The sequence below is a fragment of the Equus caballus genome, chromosome 20, assembly GCF_041296265.1.
Source record: "Equus caballus isolate H_3958 breed thoroughbred chromosome 20, TB-T2T, whole genome shotgun sequence".
In the NCBI taxonomy this organism is placed as follows: Eukaryota; Metazoa; Chordata; class Mammalia; order Perissodactyla; family Equidae; genus Equus; species Equus caballus.
In genome coordinates, this window is record NC_091703.1 from 45,131,167 (window position 1) to 45,154,875 (window position 23,709).

Below are 23,709 nucleotides of genomic sequence, written 5' to 3' on the forward strand. Positions count from 1 at the left end.
AAAAAATTCAAAGTATGGTTTCAGTTTGCACTGAATGCATATCCCTTTCGCACCATCAGCAAAGTTGTAAAATCATAAATCGAACCATTGTAATTCGGCGACTGTCTGTATTGTTAACAACAGTAACAACAACAAAAACATGTCCCAAACCTGCATTGGATTGGAACTTTTTTTTTTTTTTTGCCTCACGTAATTCACAATCTCCTTTTGGGAATAAATTAGCATGCCTGATAAAATGTGTAAGCAATTTTCTGATAAACTCTAAAGGAGTTGAAGACTTTTTCTAAGAAACTCACTCACTCAACTGTCAGTCAAGAGCCTAATTACCTCTAACCAAACATAATTCTCTTTTGTATCTAATCTAACAATGATTATCTTTCTATAAAATGTCCCTATCATAGTAAATCTTTGGGTTGGCTTGGTAGGCTCTTTTTCCTTTGCAGCAAGATTTGTAATAAGTTTTGGTAAGTGGTCATAACTAAATCTCTTAGAAATTTTTCTTTAACAGCATTTAAACATATTTTAAAACCTTTAAAACCTTAATAATGTTCACCTTGGCCACTAATCTAGAGGATGATGGATGACAGGGCCATAGAACTATAGGAATAGAATGTAATTCATTCATTGGTTCCATAAGTATTCGAGCGCCTACCGTATTCCAAGCTTTGAAAAGTACTTGACCGTCTACCACATGCGCAGCACTGTTCTAGAATCTGAGGATACAAAAACCAACAAATGTGGTTGGGACAATAAAACTACAGTTCCCACAATATCCCGCTCCTCTGTCTCTTCCCAGGTGGGCGCTTCCTTCCACTTGTCTCTTCCCAACATTCTGGCCTGAAGAAAAGCTCCGCCCGCTTATTTCTCAGCGCGTTCTCTCATCAGGAGTTGGACTACAACTCCCACAATGCCCTCGTGGGGCTCCCGATAAGATCTCCACCTGCTTCCCCGGTTCGCCGAGGACGACTACATTTCCCAGAACACCCTGCTTCCTCTCCTGGATGTTATTGCCCCTTTCCCGGTGCGGGACGCGGTAGTAGCGAGCGAGAGGGCCGGGCCCCGGGCCCTCTGTGTCCTTTCCCGGGGCAGGGACGAGCCAGTGACTTGACTCTTGGACGCTGAGCCAGGAGGGAGCGCAGGAGGCCGCCGTCCCTCCTGGCGGGCTCCCCTCACACTACTCTCCGTCTTCTCCACCTGCAGCCGCCTGGACGACTCCGGACGGACTGCCTAGGGCAGGGGTGGCGGTCTCAGCCGCCCGGGCAGGGGCGAGGCCGCGGCCCTCGGGGCGGCTGTAGCGGCGTCAGCGCTGGGGAGGAGGAGGAGAGAAGATGGCGTCGGAGCTGGAGCTCGAGATGCAGGCCATCGACCGGAGTTTGCTGGAATGTTCGGCCGAGGAGATCGCGGGGGTCAGTGTCGGGACCCGGGCGGGGACGTCCTGCCTTCCCTGGCCGAGCCCCGGGGGAGGAGCCGACTCCTGGAAATCCGGAGCGGCCGGGCCCTGACTTGGAGCAGCGACCGCGCCGGGCTCGCCGGCCTCGCTTTGTGGGTAATGGCCCGGGGAGGCCACCGAGCCTGCCGGTCTCCTGCCCTCTTTATGCTCAAATAGCCCTCCGAGCTGCTCTGTGCACCAGCCTCCTGCATTCCCTTTCCGCCGGGGAGAACCCGCAGCTCTTCCATTATCCCTTCTTTCCCCTAACAGTCTCATTAACTCCCCGACACAAGGGCCTTTGCCCTTTATGCCAGCTCTTGGGAGAGGGGAGGGAAAGACGCTTCCTGGTCTTTTAAATCCTCCTGACTCCTTTTAATGAGATAAGTGGAGCATCGCCTCCTCCACTGAGACATGCTACCTTAACGGACTCCCGACTTTGTTTCTGGGATTGCCGCTGGCACCAAAGGACGCAGACGATACTGTTTTCCCCCTTCCCCTCTTCAGTGCGTTTTTGCACCGATTTGGTCCGTCCACGGCGTGATGAATATGCGCAAAGTAGTGTCTCGACATGTTTACTGAGTGTGAGAAAGTAGTCGTGGAGGCTGGGAGATTAAAACAAAATTTCTGGGAGCTGGGGGTAGTTAGGTGGAGAGCAAACGTTATATAACTTTGGGAGAGCAGCTTTCAACAAATAGAAGCTAATGATGTGAGGTTTGGTCACAGCGTAGTGGGAGCACTTATGCCCCAGATTTACACCTTTCAAACCCAACATTGTACTGAAACTGTAATATGAATAGTATGCTCGTATAGGTAGCAGAGTTGTAAAATGATTAGTGTAGTAAACTCAATGGCATCTTTCCTCAAGAAGGGCAGGGAACGCCCATTAGAACAGATTGTCCAGAATGATTGTGAATGGACCGAAACAGCTTGGGCCCTATCTCTGAGGCCTCCAGTTTAAAAAGTTACAGGAAGCGAGTGACCTTTGAACACAAGTCAACAAACAGTCTGAATGTTCTGAACAAAATTTTAGCGGGGCACTGCAGGACGCTTGGTCTGTGAGGAGTTATTCTGGGTGAATTGATGAGGACACCCAAGTCAGGGTGAAAAGTCTAAAGAAACACATTGTTGAATGCTGAGTCTTTGCTTATTTTATTTTTAACCAGCTTGTTTAGTTTCAGGCTGTTTTAATTTACTTTCTGCTTGATATTGCCACAGCCCAAGGATTTTCAGCGCCCGTCTGCCTTTCATTTATCAAAGAGATGTAAAAAAGAAAATGAAAGCAGTTACACGGAAATGGTAAAATGGTGGTAATGACAGCTATGCCATATCCGTATTGATATCTGATCTGTTATTTACCTCAAAGTAATTGGGGTTTCTTTCCCCCCACTCCCACCGAATGTTGTGTCTGTTGGCCCAGTGATACAGTCTATCTACTGTTTTCCCAGTTCTAAAAGTGCAAGCTATCAAGTGATTAGAATGTCTCCAACTTGTTGAGGATCCTGAGGAAACCAGTTATAAAAGGGTGCTAGAGACCAGCACTCCTAGTTCTTGTGCAGTGAAATTCTCAAGCAGACCCATTAGGGGAAATTAAGGGAAATGCAAAAAGAATGTATTAATTTGGATTTCATTTGAATTTGTGAAGATAACAATCTGAGCTACATTTGAGTTTTGCTCTGTTTACTTTTAAATGGCTTTCTGAACAATAAGATGAAAAAAAAATTTAGTCTGAAGGCCCACAAAATTCCTTAAAGAGGATGCCAGCTAATATTCAAATATAAGATTCTCCTGGCTGTTTAACCTGGCCTGGCTTTGTGAGGGGTTTATTGTCTGTTTTAGTTAAAACAGGCTAACACTTAAAACTATTCTTTCAACTTAGGCTCCAGCACAACCCTTTACCACAGATTAAACTGAATTCATAAACTTTTCTCAAGTTAAAAGTAAATTTTAGGGGCCAGCCTGATGGCGCAGCTGTTAAGTTCACACGTTCTGCTTGGGTGGCCCAGGGTTTGCCAGTTTGGATCCTGGGTGCGGACCTACACACCAATTGGCAAGCGATGCTGTGGTAGGCGTCCCACATATAAAGTGGAGGAAGGTGGGCACGGATGTTAGCTCAGGGCCAGTCTTCTCAGCAAAAAAGAGGAAGATTGGCCGCAGATGTTAGCTCAGGGCAAATCTTCCTCACAAAATAAAATAAAATAAAAAGTAAATTTTAGAGTAAACAAGTAAAGGAAGTTATTTTGGCCTTTAGACTTCTGTTACTGGTAATTTGTTGGGATCACATCCATTTATTTATTTATTTAATTTATTTATTTATTTTTGAGGACGATTAGCCCTGAGCTAACATCTGCCTTCAGTCTTGTTTTTTTGCCGAGGGAGGCTGGCCCTGAGCTCACATCTGTGCTTCTGTTACTGGTAATTTGTTGGGATCACATCCATTTATTTATTTATTTATTTATTTATTTATTTATTTTTGAGGACGATTAGCCCTGAGCTAACATCTGCCTTCAGTCTTCTTTTTTTGCTGAGGGAGGCTGGCCCTGAGCTCACATCTGTGCCCATCTTCCACTTTATATGTGGGACGCCTACTACAGCATGGCTTGCCAACCGGTGCCATCTCTGCACCTGGGATCCAAACCAGTGACCTCTGGGGCCCCTGAAGGGGAACGTTGGAACTTAACCGCTGCGCCACCAGGCCATCCCCCAAGGGATCACATCTGTTTAAAAGTTCTTAAGAAGCACTAGCGTCATCTTTCCCACACTTTATTTAAACATTGCTTTTCTTGTTTCTGTTATGAGGAAGGACTTTTTGTGATCACCTCTATTGTAACTAGTATGCGTCACAAATAAAAGCATTTAGGTGCTCTCTTCAATAATTGTAAGTTTAGGATATTAAATTGGCCCTCTCTTCTCAGTTTTCTCGGTAGATTTGATTCCACAAGCATGACTTTCCCCACACTTCTCCAGTCTATCTACATTTCATGCTCCACGGATTTGATTATAATATGTTCCAATGGATGATTATGGTTTAAGAAGGACATATTTTTACCCAAGTATAAAAGAAATACATATTCTTTATAGAAGATTTATGTAGAGTTTTATGTCTATGATGGTTATTTTTGCTTTAAAATCTTTGACAGTTTATTTACATGTAATTCACATATCATACAATTCAATTCAGTAGCTTTTAGTATTTCACAGAGTTGTTCAACCATCGTCACAGTCAATTTTAGAATGTTTTCATCACCCCGAAAAAGAAATCCTATACCCGTTAACAGTCACTCCCCATTTTCCCCCAGCCTCCCAAACTCTAGGCAGCTACTATTTTCTGTCTCCATAGATTTGCCTGTTCTGGAAATTTCATATAAATGGAATTATACAGTGTTTGGTCTTTTGTGACTGGCTTCTTTCACTCAGCATGATGTTTTCAAGGTTCTTCCGTGTGGTAGTGTGTATCAATGCTTCATTCCTTTTTATTGCCAAATGATATTCCATTGTGTGGATATATACCATATTTTATTTCTCCATTCATCAGTTGTTGGGCATTTGGGCTATTTCTACCTTCTGGATATTACGAATCATACTGCTATGCACGTTTTGTGTACAATTTTTTGTGAGGACATGTGTTTTCATTCTCTTAGGCACTTATGATGTAAACCCAGGAGTGCAATTTCTGGGTCATATGGTAATTCTGTGGTTAACGTTTTGAGAAATCACTAAACTGTTTTCCAAAGTGGCTGCATCATTTTACATTCCCACCACAGTATGTGAGGATTCTAGTGGATTTCTCTACATCTTTGTCAACACTTGTTATTGTCTGTCTCTTTTTTTTAATTGAGGCCATAGTAGTTTATAACATTGTGAGGTTTCAGTTGTACATTATTATTTGTCAGTCACCATATCTGTGACCCTTTACCCCTAAGCCCACCCCCCAACTCCCTTCCCTACTGGTAACCACTAATCTCTTGTCTTTGTCCCTGTGTTTGTTTATCTTCCACACACGAGTGACGTCATGTGGTGCTTGTCTTTTTGATTATAGCCATTCTTGGGTGTGAAGTGGCATCTCTTTGTAGTTTTGGTTTGTATTTCCCTCGCGACTCTTTGTGTTGAACGTCGTTTCATGAGCGTATTGCGTATTTGTATATCTTCTTGGGAAGGATCAATTCAGATCTTTTGCCTATTTTTCTTTTTATTTCTTTTATTTAGTCTTTTGCTTTTTGGTGAGGAAGATTGGCCCTGAGCTGACATCTTTTGCCAGTCTTCCTCCTTTTTTTTTTCCCTCCCCGAAGCCCCAGTACCTAGTTGCATATCCTAGTTTTAGGTCATTCTTGTTCTTCTATGTGGGACGCCGCTACAGCGTGGCTTGATGAATGGTGCTAGGTCCGCACCCAGGATCCAGCGAACCCCAGGCCACTGAAGCGGAGCGTGCAAACCTAACTACTCGGCCACAGGGCTGGTCCTTTTCCTATTTTTAAATTTGATTTTTTTGTCTTTTATTATTGAGTTCTATATTATTTTAATTTGTGACTGCTTTCACTTCATCTCTAGAACTCTTAATATGGTTTGTTTAAAATTTTTCTTAATGTAGTCCCCAAAACTCCCTTTCAGCACTAGCAATTGTTGTTGTTAACTTACGTGTTGGTTATCTTTGTTCAAAAGCAAAATCAAATGTGGTTAAAGGATACAGTTTTAATCAGGTATGGAATAATAATTAGTGTAATAAAAGGCCCACCCCCAGGGATTCTTTCCTTTTTGTGTTTATTCTACTTGCTCTCTATCGTAAGGCTGAAGTTTAGCATTCAAAAAAGGAAAGCTCCTGGAAGCATTGTCATAACATGTTTACTTTAGTGAAGTGAGTTGACAGTTTCTTTACTTCCCTTGTGGAGGACTTCTAATAAAATAGTACTTAGTACTGTGTTGTGTACATTGGTGTGACAGCCACGGGTGTCTAAAATAAGGACACATGAACATGCACCCAAATTAGAAATCTCAATTTTTCATATTGAAGAAACAGTTACAGTTAGGGTATGTTAATGAGAACTGATATGAAAATCTGTAGATTTGTTCTTTTGAGAAAGAGATGAGCCATTATTCTGAAAGGCAGCTCCTTTTGCCTTCACTACTTTTTTTTTTGTCTGTACCGTTGCCAGTCACTAATTCTTATCTCTGGTATAGAATTCTCATGCAAAGGTACTTTGTATATTAAGTGTTTGAATTTAATGAAGTTAAAATGCATGTAATAGATCCCAAATCTCTTGGGTGGTCTTGAAGTTGGAGCATATGCCTGCCTTTCTTGAACCAGGCTTTTATGTCTCGTTAATAATTTATAATTCTATATGATAAATGCTATTTAGAATGAAATGATTGTTTTACTAATAATATAGTTTATATAAGGTGGCTCATTTTTTTTTTCTTAACCAGAAGTTGTTAATAGTTTTTGAATTTTTAAAGAAATCTGTGAACAGATTTGACCTGTCGGTGTTGTTGGAGCCACAAGACAACATAATTTCTTTTAGAAAGCATTATTTTATATTCTCCCTGGATTAAAATTCTGCAAAAGTGATCTTTGAGGAGAAATGGGAACATAAAATATAAGAAAAACAAAAACTGCTTTTAAAATAAAACCTTCAAATGTGTTGTAAATTAAAATTGCCTGAAGCATAACTTTCTAGGATCCTGGAGGCATTGAATCTTAATGCTTAATTTTTCAGCCAAAACAGTAAATTGCTTAGGATAATTTGATTACGTTCATTCATATTTTGAAATAGAGTTGCTGACAATGGGTGAAAATGAACATTTACCCTTGGCCAAAAAAGTAGTTTTTAGCTCAAAGAATTAAATTCTAGTTTATTTGTTGGTTGATGACTCGCTGCCTTTTACTAATGACTACTTTTTTCCTTACCTATCCTTTTTATAGTTAACTGAACTCTGTGTGTGTGTGTATGTATGTGTAATTTTGATTTAGAGACACTTCTCTGAAGGGAGAGAATCCTTAAACCTGTGGGATTGTCTGCCAAGAAGTTGTTTTAAGAGTAATCTAGTCTCTTTCCTTTTCACGTGAAGCAAACAAAGAAAGTTAGTAACATTTGGAAAAGATGGTTTCACTTTAGGGGTGAAGACTTTTTTACTGTTTTTGATTGTAAGCTTCCATCTAGTCCCTTAAGTTATGAATAAGGTTTTTACATTTTTAGCAAAAGTTTTCTGAAAATGTGAAATTGACTAGAAAGTTAATATATACTACCTCATGAATATTTAAAATCTCTATATGTTACTTTTAGAAGGAAGGAAGTAGGCTGAAGGTTGTACATCTAATAGTTAAAATGAAGGCCTTGTGCTGTTGTCTTATGGTGTTAGACATCACTTGAAGATGAACTCTTTTTTTTCGGTGAGGAAGATTGTCCCTGAGCTAACATCTGTGCCAATCTTCCTGTATTTTGTATGTGGGATACCACCACAACATGGCTTGATGAGTGGTGTGTAGGTCCATACCCAGGATCCAAACTCACGAATCCAGGCTGCTGGAGCAGAGCACGTGAACTTAACCACTACACCACTGGGCTGGCCCCCATAAACTCTTTTTTAACGAGGATATAATTTGAAACTTAGATTGCAATCCATAGGGAAATGTTGGACCTATGAGTTAGCAGGTCAGTTAACTGCATTTTTGTAGCGTGAGTCATTTCATGTTTTCTGATTTGAAATTTTTACTTGATTTAAAGCCAAAATGAGTTATAATTATACAAAGCAGTATGGAGGACAAATAAAACATATAGGCAGAATTAGCAGGGGAGGCAAGGATAAATGACAGAATACAAGGAAAAGAGTTAAGACTTAAACGAAAAGGGGAAAAAAGGAGGCAGTTTGAAGGATGCCTTATCTAGGCCTTGTTTGGTTTGATTTTTAGAGACTACAGGCCTGCATCTACTTTATCTCTGCTTTCATTAATGCCATATGGAGCATCTTTCTGCAGTATCAATGTTATGTGACAGTAAGTAGTATAAAAATGTTTATAGTTATCCAGGTAACAGATTTTACTAAATGCCCGCTGGGGTCAGGTTCTGTTTTAGACCTGGGGAATATGGGAACGGGAGATGGGGATGAGGAACAGGCTAAGAAGGCATCTTGGAGAAAGCAAAACAGAACCAGATCTGAGGAACGAGCAGAAAATAGTCTTGTAAAGCAGAGAGGGAGGAGCTATACAGGTCAGGAGGAGGAGGCTGGAGAGTGGTGCAAGGCAAAGGACCTTGTAGACTATGTCCGGGGACTTGACTTGGTCCTGAATACAAGGGGAACCTGAATGGCAGGGTCACACTGGCATTTTGCAAGAATCGCTCTGTTAGTGAGGTTGGAAAATGGACTGGAGAGGGACGAGATTAGTGGCGATCACCGGTTAGGACATTGTTGCACTAATCTTGGTTGAAAGCTGAGAGTGGGGACTTTGGGCTAGCATAGTGGAGGTAGTGCCGGTGGAGATGGAAAGAAATGGATGGATTCAACAGATATTTAGGAAGCCTAATAGACAAGACATGTTGATTAATTGGATGTTGGGGTGAGGAGGAAGGAAGGTTTTCAGGTTTTTCCAGTTTGGATACTTGGGTGCATGCTGGTATCTAAAATAGGGAAATAGGGGACATAGGGTTTTGTGGGGAGAGGAGCATGAGATCAGTTTTGGACATATTGAGTTGGTGTCTGAAAGGAGAAACTGATTTCTTTTGTTCTCTACACTCTCACCGATATTTCTGGCCTCTGTATATGGGAGGGGGTGTTCCCCACGCCAGGCAATTCTCTAATTCTTTGCAGGCACCAACTGGGTGTCCTACAGTTCAATCGATTCTGATACTGCACACCTGGAGTTAGCATCAGATCCCACAGATTAAGGGCTCAGTCCCACAAGACTGCCTCTCTGCCCCTCGGACTCCAGATGTCACTTACAAGCAGTGAGTCCTCAGGTTACCCACAACTTGTGTCTCACTTAGCTACAAATTGGGGATTCCATGACCCCCTCTTCTGGCTTGATAATTTGCGAGAATGGCTCACAGAACTAAGGGAAACAGTTTGTTTACTAGATTACGGGTTTATCATCAAGTGATACAGCTTAGGAACAGCCGGATGGAAGAGATGCGTAGAGCAAGGTGTGTGGGAGGGGATGCTGAGCTTCCACGCCCTCTCTGGGCGCTTCCGCACCTCTGCGTGCTCACATCCAGAAGCTCTCCGAACCCTGATATATAGGGATTTTTATGGAGGCTTCCTTACACAAGCATGATTGATTAAATCATTGGACATTAGTGGTTACTCAACCTCCAGCCCCTCTCTCCTACTCCAGGATTGGAGGTGGAGGCTCTAAGTTCCAGCCTCTAATCAGGAGGTTGATTCCCCTGGCAGCCAGCTCCCCCTCCTTAGGGGCTTTCCAAAAGTCGCCTCATTAACTTCAACTCAGGTGTGGTTGAAAGGGGCTTGTTATGAGTAACTAAAAACACTCCTTTTACCTTTATCTCCCTTATCACTTTGGAAATTTCCAAAGTTTTAGGAGCTCTGTGCGAGGAATGGAAAGAAGACCAAAAATATACTACTTATTATAAATCACAATATCACAGTATCTATTAGCTGTCCAAGTATAATTATCACAGGTAGTTGGACATAAAAGTTTGGGGACAGAGAAAAGTGGCTTTTTCTTTGTCGTTTTTAGCAGAGAAGGCAAAGGGGAAAGAGCTTTTATAGGGAAGTTGATCAGGGAAAGAAGGCGTGATTGACGGAACAAAGTCTCTTGTGGACTGACATTCGTCAGAGACTGGTGTATCATCTCATCTGCTTATCAGTGAGAAATACAACTAGTGTATTGGCTGTTCATGCTCTTCCTATCTGCACGCTGACAAGAGAATCCAAATCACAATCAGAATATCGTGTGAGCAAAGCGTTAGAAAGGACGTCAGATGGGCTCAGTGGCTGGTGTCTTACGTGGTCATCTGTTGTGGTCTTTTTCATGTGCTGCCTACGGAAGTTTGCTTCAAGAATCATTTTGAGGAGAGAGGCTCATTTCACTTTAATTTTGCTTTCACTTTAAAGTAGAATTCTGAAATATTTGGCATTTCAGTAAAGTTCTAAATGACTTTTACCCTTTTTCGCAGAGAAGACGTACGGTGATGAATGTCATCAACAAAATATAAGACTCTTTTATCATTATTTTTGTACCTAAAAGAAAATAGAGTAGGTTTATTCAAGTTAGTGATTTATTGACATTGTTTAAAACTATTTTCTCTTTTTTCTTTTTTTAAAGAAATGGCTGCAAGCAACTGACCTCACTAGAGAAGTGTACCAGCACTTAGCCCACTATGTACCCAAAATCTACTGCAGGAGTCCCAACCCTTGTCCACAGAAGGAAGACATGGTGGCACAGCATGTTTTGTTGGCGCCGATGGAATGGTACCTTTGTGGTGAAGATTCTGAGTTTGGGTTTCCAAAACTTCAACAAGCAAACAAACCTTCTCATCTTTGTGGTCGTGTTTTTAAAGTAGGAGAGCCTACATACTCTTGCAGGTAAAATATTGTAATTTTCTTTCTAAAAGGCTCTTCTTTTTACTTGACATTTTTTTCTTGAAATGTTAGATTTTTGTTTTAAATTATGAAATATATATATTAAAAAGGCTATACAACAAATATATATGGTTTAAAATAATTATAAAACAAACATTCATGTTATTATTTTCCAGGTCAAGAAATAGGACATCATCAGCATTCCAGAAACTGACTGTGTGCTTTCTTTTTCCCCCATAATTAACTGCTACCTTGACTCTTACATTAATCACTTCCTTGCTTTTCTTGATAGTTTTTTAGTTACAGCGATTCTTTTTAATCTTCAGATTATCCCACATTTGACCGCTGAGAGCCCCATCATGCTAGCTTCGTTGTCTTTTTCCCATGACTTCAGTAGTTTTTGAGTGTTTCTTTGCTTTCTGGCACAAGATGTCCACAGCTCACTTTGTACTTAACTCTGACCCATGTGTAGAATCAGCTATTTCTGTACTGAGTTTGTTTTTAGTTGGCAGTAGTAGTTAGAAATCATGGCCTGGGAGCTGTATATACTATTGCTACCAGCATAGCTTTACTTTTTTTTTAAAAAAAAATCTTGTTGAAAATTGAATATACGAGAATGGAAGATAGTGAGGAAAATGCTTGTCTCCTTGTGACTATCTATTCGTGTTTCTCAGAACTAATCATTATTAACATTTTCTTCTGTATCCTTCCAGAAATTTTTTGTCCATGTGCAGGCCCATATATATGGCTATCTTAAACATACATACAAAAGGGAATACGTTATATATACTGCGCTAAGTTTTCCTTTCTCTGTTTAACAAAGTCTTGACATCTGTCCATATCGGCTGATATAGCTAGATAATATTTCAGTGTGTGGATGTACTCTTGTTAGAGGCGTTGTGGAACATTTTTTTCCTTAAGGCTTTTTCCCGTAAGACTGAAATTTAATATACTCTTAATTTGGTTAAGGCCTCTGGGTGTCCGTGGTAGTCTTTCTTTGTCAGCATGGTTAGAATACCGAGAGAGATCTTTTTATCAAAGACTATTAGATGTAGTTTTTTGTTTGTCTTTACAAAAGCTTCTTTGAGTCCTTTATTGATGTTTGGAGCAATAGATCCAGTTTAACCTCAAGACCTACAGATGAGGAAACCGAGACCCACTTGTTCCAGTAATGCTCTTTGTCAAAAGGATCCTGTTCCAAAGCACGCTTTTGTATGTCGTGTTTTTAATCGTCCATCTGGAATGTTTCCTCAGTTTTTCTTTGACTTTCAAGATCTTCCCACTTGAAGATTACAGGCCAATTATTTGGGTTTGGGCTATCAATTTGGGTTTGTCTGATACACTTCACGATTAGAGTCAGATTGCATCTGTCACAGAAATATCCACAAAAATCACATATTCTCATTGTTCCCTATCAAGTAGCATATGATTTTGATTTGTTCAATAACTAGTGATGTTAACTTTGATCCCTTGTTTAAGGGGATGTCTGCAAGACTTCTCCACTGTAAAGTTGTTTCTTTTCACCTCTGTAATCAGAATTTTGTTGGGAGGTACTTTGAGACCGGCAAATATCTTGTTTCTCGATGTTCACTTTGTTCATATCAGTGTGTATTCGTGGAGTCCCATTGTTTGTGTGCTCAGATTGTTCTAGATTTGACCAGTGGTGGCCTTTCAAGTTGTCTTCTTTGTTCTTTTTCATGTCCCCGTCAGTCTTTCAGTGCTTCCTTTTTCATTCGGGCACAAGATGTTTTGGGCACATCTTGGACTTTTCGCTGCCTGGCCCTGAAATCAACCATTTACCCAAGGAGCCTGGTTTCCATTTTTTTTTGAGGAAGATTAGCCCTGTGCTAACCACTGCCAATCCTCCTCTTTTTGCTGAGGAAGACTGGTCCTGAGCTAACATCCATGCCCATCTTCCTCTACTTTATACGTGGGACACCCACCACAGCATGGCTTTTTTTTTTTTTTTTTTAATACTTAAAAATGGTTAAGATGGTGAGTTTTATGTTCTGTGTATTTCACCATAATAAAATAATGAAAAAAAGTACACACTGAAACTTATACACCAATGTTCATAGCAACATTATTTATAATAACCAAAAAGTGAAAATAACCTAAGTATTCATCAATACCACAGCATGGCTTTTGCCAAGCGGTGCCATGTCTGCACCTGGGATCCGAACCGGTGAACCCCAGGCCGCCGAGAAGCAGAACGTGCAAACTTAACCGCTGTGCCACCGGGCCGGACCCCAAAATGTTGTTGTTTTGTTTTGTTTTTTTGGGCTTTTTTTTGCTGAGGAAGACTGGCCCTGAGCTAACATCCATGCCCATCTTCCTCTACTTTGTATGTGGGACGCCTACAACAGCATGGCTTGACAAGCAGTGCATAGGTCCACACCCAGGATCTTAACCAGCAAACCCTGGGCCGCTGAAGCAGAATGTGTGAACTTAACTGCTGTGCCACTGGGCTGGCCCCCACTTTTTAGTAAAGATTAGTATTTAGAATTAAGGTAGTAGGTGTGCTTGTTGCTATTAGTACTTACATATGTCACTAATCCCAGGCCCTCTCAGTGGATCTGTATTCTATATCTATCTTTCGATACCTCTTGAAAGAGATATTAAAAACTCTGCATTTACAGTGATCTCTCCAGTTCCAATCCAACATTACAGGATTCTTTCTCATTTTTTCCCTTCGTATATTTGTAACTGCTTTCTCTGATGAACCTGATTCTCATCTGAAAAATATTTACCTATTTGATCATTCCCTTGTGTGCAACCATTCTTTTGCTGCTGCTGCCACTAACACCCAGCTCTGCATAGTTGCCCTCCTTACCCTATTTGAGTTCCACTCCCCGTGCTGGGCCACGGTGACCTTCCCTTCAGCCCTTGTTGGGGCAGATCTAAAAGTCTTGCTTTTAGATTCATGGTCTTTAATCCAAGTCCTGGCCTTTCTGATCTCAGTTGCATATCTGCCTTACTGGAACTCCATAGTCCTCTATCACTGCTTGCTAGACTTAAGGTATCTCTGTGGCACTCTCAGTTTTGTAGCAGCCACCCTCCAGTAAACTTGGAGAGTGTTGCCCTGTGCTTGTGCAGCCCAACCCTCAGCCAAGAACTCATTCACTGGCAACCCCCTCATAGACTTCTGTCCCTTCCCAACCCCTCCCATCCTGCATAATTCCACCTCTTTGGTTCCCTGACCTGTGGCCTCTACCTATTTTACCCGCCCCAAACTCTGGTCTATTATCAGCTCAGCAGGACCTTCCTGTTCTGCTTAGACTCTACCTTGCAGTGCATAGGTGGGTATTTACCCCCTCCGTGAGAGGCAGGGCCATCATGGGGCTCACCTCGTGAATTTCCCTACTCTTAGTTATTGCAATCTAGTGCCCTGTTCATTGCCTGGAAATCGTTGCCTCATGTATTCATCTAGTTTTATGGTTGTGTAAAGTGGGAGGGCTAGTTCAGTACCACTTATTCTGTCATAACCAGAGTGGAAGTCCCAAAATTTTTTTATTTTTGTTTTTATTTTTTTAAAGATTGGCACCTGAGCTAACATCTGTTGCCAGTTGTCTTTTTTTTCCCTTCTTCTCCCCAAAGCCCCAGTACATAGTTGTATATTCTAGTTGTGAGTGCCTCTGGGTTGTGCTGTGTGGGGCGCCACCTCAGCATGGCCTGATGAGTGGTGCCATGTCTGTGCCCATGATCCAAACCTGTGAAACCCTGGGCCGCTGAAGTGGAGTGTGCGAACTTAACCACTCGACCATGGGGCTGGCCCCCCAAAATTTATTTTAACAGTGAAAATAGCTTATGGTTGTTGAGCACCTTCTAGGTGCCTGATTTAATGCTAAGCTCTTGATATATATCATGTTTAATCCTTCTGTAAACCCCCGAGTTAATATCTCAGGAAGCTGAAGCTCAGAGTGATTAAGTGACTTACCTGCAGTCATAAAAATTGAAACCAGGGCGCTCTGACTCTGAAGTCCATGTTTTTTCATTTTACCTTTCTTTGATTCTCAAGTATTGGTCTCTTATGAATTTTTCACTCATAGTCAGTAAAATGAGGGAAAAAATAGGTAGAACATACTGACTTTTTTTTGCAACTAAATTTGTTCCTAAATTCTGAGAGCTCTACTTTGTTGTTAAAATATTACTATATGAAACAAAGACAATGAATTAAGTAGTTTTGTTTTGTTTTTTAATGTTCTTAGAAAAAAATAATTAGTAGCCCCTTTTTTGGTTATTCTACTGGTCCCCGAGACTCAGAAATTTGGGAACTACCACACACAGCACTCTGATTCCTAAGCAGAGACTCAGGTTGCGTTACAGTCCTGTCTTCTGCATCATGAAGTACATGCAAAGAATATTAACTGAAAATCATATTTGTGCTGGAGAAAGAGGTTTTGGTGACTCAGGATTGTGGACTTGGCCTGAACCTTTTCTCCCTCGTTGTCCCCGGTTAGACGGGTCTCGAAGCTCTTTCCCAGTTGCAGATGTTTGGCACGTATCACAGTGCCTCCTACGTGTTAGGTGTTCAGCAACTGTTTGTTGAGCAAATGTTTGTTCAGAGTGAAGAGGACAGTTTTAAAGATGTTATTTTGCTCTTCCTTCTTTAAATTGCTTGAGTATTCCTATTCGTTGCGTATTTCCATACTTGTCCAGTGGCAATATCATATTTATTGTAAATCAGCTACTTTCTAGGATGTTACTCATGATTATGTACTGGGAATCCTTCCTGTTCTGAATTTTACAACTTCAGATATTCTCTTATACCCGGCCAGCTAATTAATAGGGCAGCTGGTGCTACAGGTACACAGTACATTAATCTCTCTTACAAACTTATCGCCATCTCGTTTTATCTTTGAACCATAGGTACAGTATTCAGGAATTTTGTTAGTCCCAGGAATCCTATACGTATCTGTGTGTGGGTCCATCCCAGAAGAGCAGAGGTTGGGTGCAGGTTTGAATGCTTTATAGGGAGGCATTGATTAGATTGACCATCTTGGGGTCTTCCATTACTAGAAGAAGAGGAAGTAAGAAGAATCTTGTCTTCAGCAGTGATCGTGGAATAGGCTTTTGGGAGTTTGGAAGAGTGGAGGTGGGATGGTAGGAGGAGGAGTACATTTAATCCCTCAATGAAAACGGTGTACTGAAAAGTTACTTGCCTGTATTTGAAGATTGAGTGTGCCTAAAGGATTTGTGTTGAAGCTGAGTCAGAGATGATCTCAGTAAATTTTTCCTGTATTACGTGTGGTGGAGTTTGAACTTGGATATGTCAATCTGGGGTTTGTCTGTGATATAAATTTATTTCAGTAGAGTCTGAAGGTATAGGTTAATCCATTCATACCTGTTTTGGATATTCTAACTGTGTATTTACAGGATGTATATATTAAGTGAAAAGGAAGTCACCGTGGGCGGGGGGAAATGCCTCATGGTGTGAGGAAAGAATTTTCCCTTTCATGATAGCATCTAAAGAGAATCACAAGGGTACATTTATTAAGGACAGAGAGCACAAAGAACAGCCTTACCCACTGCTTTTTAAAAATTGACTTGAGAAAACTAATCCAATAGGCAAAACATGCATTTGGTTATATCTTTCAAAAGTACAAAAGTGTAGGCCATGAAAAATACCCTCCCCTCCTCATCCCTTAATTTCCTGTTCCCTTTCCCAGAAGTAACCACTGTTGTTCGAGTTTGTTTGGTTTTTGTTGTTTGTTTTTTTTTGATGAGGAAGATTGTCGCTGAGCTAACATCTGTGCCAATCTTACTCTGTTTTATGTGGGATGCTGCCACAGTGTGGCTTGATGAGTGGTGCTAGGTCTGCCCCGGGGATCTGAACCTGTGAACCCCAGGCCACCAAATTGGAGCGCGCAAACTTATCAACTGTGCCACCTGGCCGGCCTAGAGTTTTATGTATTCTTCCAGATAGTCTATGCATATGCAAGAATTTGTGCTTTCTTCAATAAATTCTAACATACCACATAAACTGTTCTCACCTTGCTTCTTTCATTTAAAATTTGTCCTGGAGATTGTTATATAACACATAGAGAAAGAACTGACTTTGTCCTGTCTTTAATGGCTGATTATTATTCTATTGTATGAGTGTTCTGTCCTTTACTGACTAGCCTTCTATTCGTAGATAATTTAGGTTGTTTCTGGTATGATAAATAATACTGCATTTAATATCTTTGTATGTGTCTTTGTGCACATGTAGAAGTATATCCACAGGATACATTTTTAGAAGTAGAATTTATAAGTCAAAGGATGCATGCATTCATTTCCTTTTAGTGACCAGTAGTAAAAACTCTTAAAAAATGAAAAGGAGATAATGTGCTTGTTGGAGGCAGAGAGGCAGGTCAGGGAGGAAAAACAGAAACTGCTGTGGTCATGATGGGAAAGATTGGAAAATCTGTCTTTTACCCAGCCTCTGGGGAGAAGAAACCAGGAAGAAGAGACAAGGCTGTGGCAGCCAGAAAGAAGCAGATTGGCCAATTCCCTGAACTTTCGAAGAAAGAAAGCCGTATCTGGCGACCTGCCCTTGGACAGACAAGTAGCTTGAGATGGGGGAGACGAATTTAATGTATAAAGGGCCCACTAGGGCCCAAGTTTGAACCAGACTCTTAAAGGATACCTGAAGTTGGCCCAACTCCAGGTTAAGGGCACAGTCCTCTGCAAGACTGTCCAAGATACAGCTGCAATGTAGGGGTCCCCAGAGCCACCCTCAATTCTGATCAGCTGGCTACAAATTTCAGGCATCTCTGTAGACTACCTTAGGTTGGATAATTCACTAGAATGACTCACAGAACTCAGGAAAATGCTGTACTTATGATTAAAGTTTTATCATAGCAAAAGGATGCAAATCAAAATCAGCCAAACAGAGAGAGGCACAGGGCAGGATTTCCAAATGCAAGGCTTCTTTTGTCCACAGAGACGTGTTATGCTCCTGACACATTAATGCAGTACACACAGAGTGTTGCCAACCAGGGAAGCTCACCCGAGCTTTGGTGTCCAGAGGTTTTATTAGGGTTTCGTTATATAGGCATGATTGATTGAGTAGGTGCCCACACGACTCAGTATGTAGCCCCATTTCCCTTCCCTGAGGTGGGGCTAATATTATGTAGCTGAAAGCCCCAACCCTCTTTCTGGTGTGGCTAACTCCCACAGTGTCATCTCACGAGCATGAACTCATGGGTGTAGTGGCCGGGGCGGGGTGCAGTATGAATAACAGAGACACCCCTGTCACGTGGTAAATTCCAAAGATTTAGAGGTTACCTCCAAGAACCCCCAGGACAAAGGCCAGCCAAGTTCTTTTATTACATAGTTGTTGAGAAAGTAAATGAGATTCTTTGTGTAGTGCTTTCCACAATACTTGGTACATAGTAAAGTCTTAGTAAGTGGCATGCTGGGGTCCTGGGGATGTGTGTTTCCTGTTCAAAGTAGGTGTTCTCATGGATCCCAGTGCCCTGGTAAAATGACACGGAGTCTGTCATTGGAAAGATGAAATATGGTTAGTGGAACTCTGGGAGAGTTTCTAAGCTAGACCCTTCAAGATAAAGGTGACTTATGTCCATAGGGTGGAGATTTTCTTTAAGCAGAAAAAAAGATAGTGAGTAGCCTTTTATGTATAATACTTAAGAAGGGGGTTTGTGAAGGGAATTCGGTTAGTTTTTCTGTAGAGAGTTAGTTGTTCATAGTTTCTCAAATTGTCTAGGTCATAAATTATCTTGCTGAAGCCTCTGTAATGTCAGAAAAAGCTATGTATGTTTTCAGGCAGTAGCCTAATTTTTATGGTATTTATCTATACTTAGTTCTCTATTAGGAAAAGTGTAGTCAAACGTAGTGCTTGTTAGTTTCTAAATAAAGACGGTTGTTATTAGGGGCAGTAATCTGAGTGTTGATTTTGATTGTAACTGTATATTTTGACATTTGATAACCATTAAGAAAAATAGAACATTGGTAGAATGTGAAACATACTTCAGTGTGTGGTTTAAATTTTAATTTGAGTTTAACATTTCTGTTAGATATAGAGAAGTTAGGTTTAGTTCCCTTGTTTTCTTTGTGTAGTTAAATTGAGAACATTCCTTTTTAACGTTTAAAAACTTACTGCATGAATGTTATGGATCCCAAAAGTTGGGGGTCGGGGAGTTATGCTGGCATCAGTTAGAAATATTCATAGCATATGTTTCCAGATAGTAAGTACTTCATGACGCTTTATCATAAACTATCAAACGGTTTTGCTCAGGTTTAATTTTTTTTTTAACTCTGATTCTGTCAGTAATGATAGATGAAGTTATGCCAAAAATAACAGATAACCCTACAATCTCAGAGAATTTAAATACCTGAAATATATTTATTACTCAGACTGTGTGACCGGTTCAGACCACTGGGGCTGATGAGTGGAGGGTCCTTCTGCTGTAGGTAGTTGCTTCACGCCATGCTGTGTCTCCACAAACTGAGCGTCATGCTTCAGGGTTCGCCACAGCAGGAGAAGAGTAGAGCTGAAGGGTCTTGCCTGGATCAAAAATTGCTCTGGCTCAGAAACGAGGATGCCCACATCCCTTTAGCCAGAACTGGTCAGAAGGTCTGACTGCAAAACAGGGCAGCAAAGTGTAATTCTCCTGTGTCTGAAAGAGATGCAGACTCGGATGTGGATGAGCATTAGAAGTCTGATTTCTTAGGTGTTTTGAGTTATTCTTCCTCCCTCACAGAGTGGTTAGATAAAATGAGGTAATGTATATAAAAGCACTTAGGGAACTGTAAAATATTTATATATGTAAGATTTTTTAAAACCAAATACTTAGTCTTCAGATAATTACTGAGCCAGGGGTAACATATCAAGCAGAGGGGTGGACATAGTTTCATTCCTTTTCTGTCTGGAAGAATAAAGCTCTAACATGGCGGCACCACTTATTTCCAGTAAGAAGAGTTGTTTGTTGAGTTTCTTGCTTTTTAAAAAACCTGAAACTTTGATCTCTCTTTAGCAGAGTTCTATTTTAAGACTGTTTCTTTTTAACATAGTCATCTATGGATATGCTACAAGAAAGAAATTATACTGTATATATTATAATTGTGGCTTTTTTTCATTTATCAGTTTGTCTTGGAGATCTTTCCGTCAGTATATATAAATCTGTGTCATTCTTTTCACTCTTGTGTTTCCATAGTAAAGACAGGCCATAGTTTATTTAAGTTATTATTTCATTAATTATTTCATTAATATTAATGAAATTAGAAATGGAGGATTTCTAGGGTTTTTTTCCTATGGCAAACTGTGCTGCAGAGAGCACCCTGTATGTATTTGTGCACATCTCTTTTTACACGTTTCTGTATTTCTCAAGGTAAATTCCTAGAAGTTCGATGCTATGTGTTGTCTCTGTGGCCTTCAGTGTATTGGAATTTCCCTTGTCTACACTGCTCTCTCTGACCTGGGAAGTGGCAGGGAGTGGACAGTTGATATCTCCTAGATAGTTTGGATTCCTATAGTTGTCTAAAATGAGTCTTATATTCTTGATTTGGAGGTTAGTGGTCATTTTTATTTGTTCTGCCCCTGTTTGGTGCAGGGTCAAACATAGAAGTACATGGGGTACAATATCAACTTTACATGTGTGTCTTTGTCTAGATGTTAGGAAATAGTAGAACTGTGAATAGATTACTATAGGGTAGTCCTTTCAGGTAAGGAAACTCAGATTTATAGTACCAGAATTTTCCTCTTTGGTACCCTGAGTTCTTTTTTTTTAAGGGAAAATTTACATGTTTCAGAAGGCACAAATCTTAATTGTATGCTTTTGACAATAGTTAGCTTCACGTAACTCACATCCTATCAAGATACAGAACATTTCAATTTGACTAGAAATTTCCCTCCTAATAGCTCTAGCCTCTAGGTAACCAATATTCTGATATTTTCGCCTTAGATTAGTTTTGCCTATTCTAGAACTTCATAAAAATGAAGTCATACTCTTTTGTACCTGACTTCTTTTACTTAGCATAATGTCTATCAGATTCATCCACGATGTTATGATTATTAGAAGTTGATTCCATTTTTGTTGCTGAGTACTAGTCTGTTGTATGAGTGTACTGTTATTGCCCATAATCCATTGTCCTGTTGATGAGCATTTGGGTTGTTTCCAGTTTGAGACTATCATGAATAAAGCTTCTGTGACCTTTTTCTTTTTTTTTAGACAAGTCATTCTGTTTTTTTAGTGGAAGTTTTAAAAATTTAAAGGAAAGAAAAATGGTAATTTATTTCATAAATCATATCAGCTTATGCCAACATTACTTTAAATGCAACATATTAAAGTATTAGACATTATTATTCTGTACTTAGCCATACTTGTATGTGTTTAATATAGCAAATGACGTAAATCTTGCACTATTAAAAATCTGCAGCTTTTCATGATACATTTTAGGAATATTAAGACACCGTTAAGATGGGTCTTTCTAGACTGTAATCTAATACAGTGAACAGTCTTAGCTGATACATTAGTTGCTGGCTGTGACCATTTGTAAACAAGTCTTTTTGTGGACATGTGTTTAATTTTTGATGGATAAGTCCACAGAAGTGGAATTGCTGGGTCAAAGAGCAGGTTTGTGTTGAACTTAATAAGAAGCCGCCAAAACTTTTTCCAAAATGCTTTTTCATTCTCGCCAGTAATATATGAAAGTTCCACTTGCTCGGCATCCTCGCTAGCATTTGATGTTGTCAGTCTTTTTAATTTTTGACCTTCTATGTAGTGGTATCTCATTATGGTTTTAATTTTCCCTGATGACGTTGGGGCAGTTTTTCATGTGCTCATTGCTCATTCATCTGACTCCTGAAGTTTTTGTTCAAGTCTTTTGTCCATTTTTTATTGGATTGTTTGTCTTTTTATTATTGAGTTTTGGAGTTCTTTATATATTCTGCATCCAAATCCTTTGTCACACATATTTTGTGAGTATTTTCTCCCAGACTGTGGCTTGCTTGTATGGTGTCTTTTTTTTTTTAAAGATTGGTCCTGAGCTAACATCTATTGCCAATCTTTTTTTTTTTTTTTTTTCCTTCTTCTTCTCCCCAAACCCATCCAGTACATAGTTGTATATTCTCGTTGTAGGTCCTTCTAGTTGTGGCATGTGGGACGCCTCCTCAGCATGGCCTGACAAGTGGCACTAGGTCCACGCCCAGGATCTGAACCGGCAAAACCCTGGGCTGCTGAAACGGAGCACGAGTACTCAACCACTCAGCCACAGGGCTGGCCCCTTGGTGCCTTTTGATGACAAAAGTTTTTATTTTGATCAAGTTCCAATTACCAATTTTTTTCTTGGATGATGATTGTTTCCTGTGTTTAGGAAATGTGTACCTTCTCCCAGGTGGCAAAGATATTCTCAGTGTTTCCTTCTATAAACTTTGAAATTTTATTTTATTTTATTTTTTAAATTTAATTTAATTAATTATTTTATTTATTTATTTTTTGAGGAAGATTAGCCCTTAGCTAACATCTGCTGCCAATCTTCCTCTTTTTGCTGAGGAAGACTGGCCCTGAGCTAACATCCCTGCCCATCTTCCTCTACTTTATACATGGGACGCCTGCCTCCTCATGGCTTGACAAGCAATGTGTAGGTCTGCACCCAGGATCCGAACCAGTGAACCCCGGGCCGCCAAAGCAGAGTGCATGGACTTAACCACTGCGCCACCGGGCCAGCCCCTAAACTTTGAAGTTTTAGATTTTATGTCTGGCTATGATTTCTCTCAAACTAACTTTTTATATGGCTTGAGGTAGACTACGGATGAGCTTCATTTGTTTATAACGTGGATATCCGGTTGTTCCAGCACCATTTGTTCCTTTTCCCATTAAATTGCTTTGGTATTTTATCAAAAACCATTTGACCGTATAAGTGTAGGTCTATTTCAGAACACTGTAGTCTATTCCATTCACTGATGTGGCTAGTCTATGTCAGTAACCACATTATCTTTTAATGTAACTTTTTTTTAATTTAATTTCTTTTTCTTTTGAGGAAGATTAGCCCTGAGCTAACATCCACCACCAATCCTCCTCTTGTTGCTGAGGAAGATTGGCCCTGCGCCAACATCCGTGCCCATCTTCCTCTATTCTACATGTGGAATGCCTGCCACAGCATGGCTTGACAAGTGGTACCATAGGTCTGCACTGGGGATCCGAACTGGCAAACCTGGGGCTGCTGAAGCGAATCCTGTGAACTTAACCACTGCACCACTGGGCCAGCCCCTACTGTAGCTTTATAGTAAGCCTTGAATTGATTAGTGTAAAGCTTCCATTTTTGTTCCTTTTAAAATGTTTTTGTCTATTTCAGGTCCTTTGCATTTTATAAACTTTAGAATTAGCTTGTCAGTTTTTATTTTTAAGAAAGACTGCTGAGATTATATAATTAGGATTGCATTAACTCTATAGATCAGTTTGGGGAGAATTGACGTTTTAACAATAGTTTTCCAATCCGTGAACATCTTATATCTCCCCATTTATTGAGGTTGTCATCGTTAATCTCTTTTAGCAATGTCTCACAGTGTTTATGTAGAAGTTGTGTACACCTTTTGTTACATTTATTCCTAAATAATAGTTCCTGGTGATATTTTTTTTCTTAGTTTTAGTTTCCATTTTTTTTCTGTGAGTATAAAGAAATACAGTTGGTTTCTGATATTGAACTTGTGCCCTTTGACCTTGCTGAATTACTTTAGTGGTTCTAGTAGTTTTTGGTTTTTTTTAATATTATAAATGACTATTGAATGTTGTCAGGGGCTTTTACTGCAT

At 40.2% G+C, this 23,709-nt stretch overlaps 1 protein-coding gene across 23 annotated transcripts in view; it reads left to right on the forward strand.

The window, feature by feature from the left end:
• Window positions 1–700: 700 nt before the first annotated feature.
• UBR2 (ubiquitin protein ligase E3 component n-recognin 2) overlaps window positions 701–23,709 on the forward strand; it is a 126,235-nt gene continuing 103,226 nt past the window's right edge. For 17 of the 23 annotated variants that reach the window (XR_011430040.1, XR_002802280.2, XR_002802281.2 and 14 more), the window contains exons 1-2: window positions 701–1,406; window positions 10,701–10,960. Coding sequence is in view for 10 of the 23 variants with exons in the window: in XM_005603921.4 (XP_005603978.1) it covers window positions 1,329–1,406; window positions 10,701–10,960 (338 nt within the window). In the remaining 13 variants the exon portion in view is untranslated. The remainder of the gene's footprint in view (window positions 1,407–10,700; window positions 10,961–23,709) is intronic. The other 6 variants (XM_070245599.1, XM_070245602.1, XM_070245604.1 and 3 more) reach the window with 3 other exon arrangements.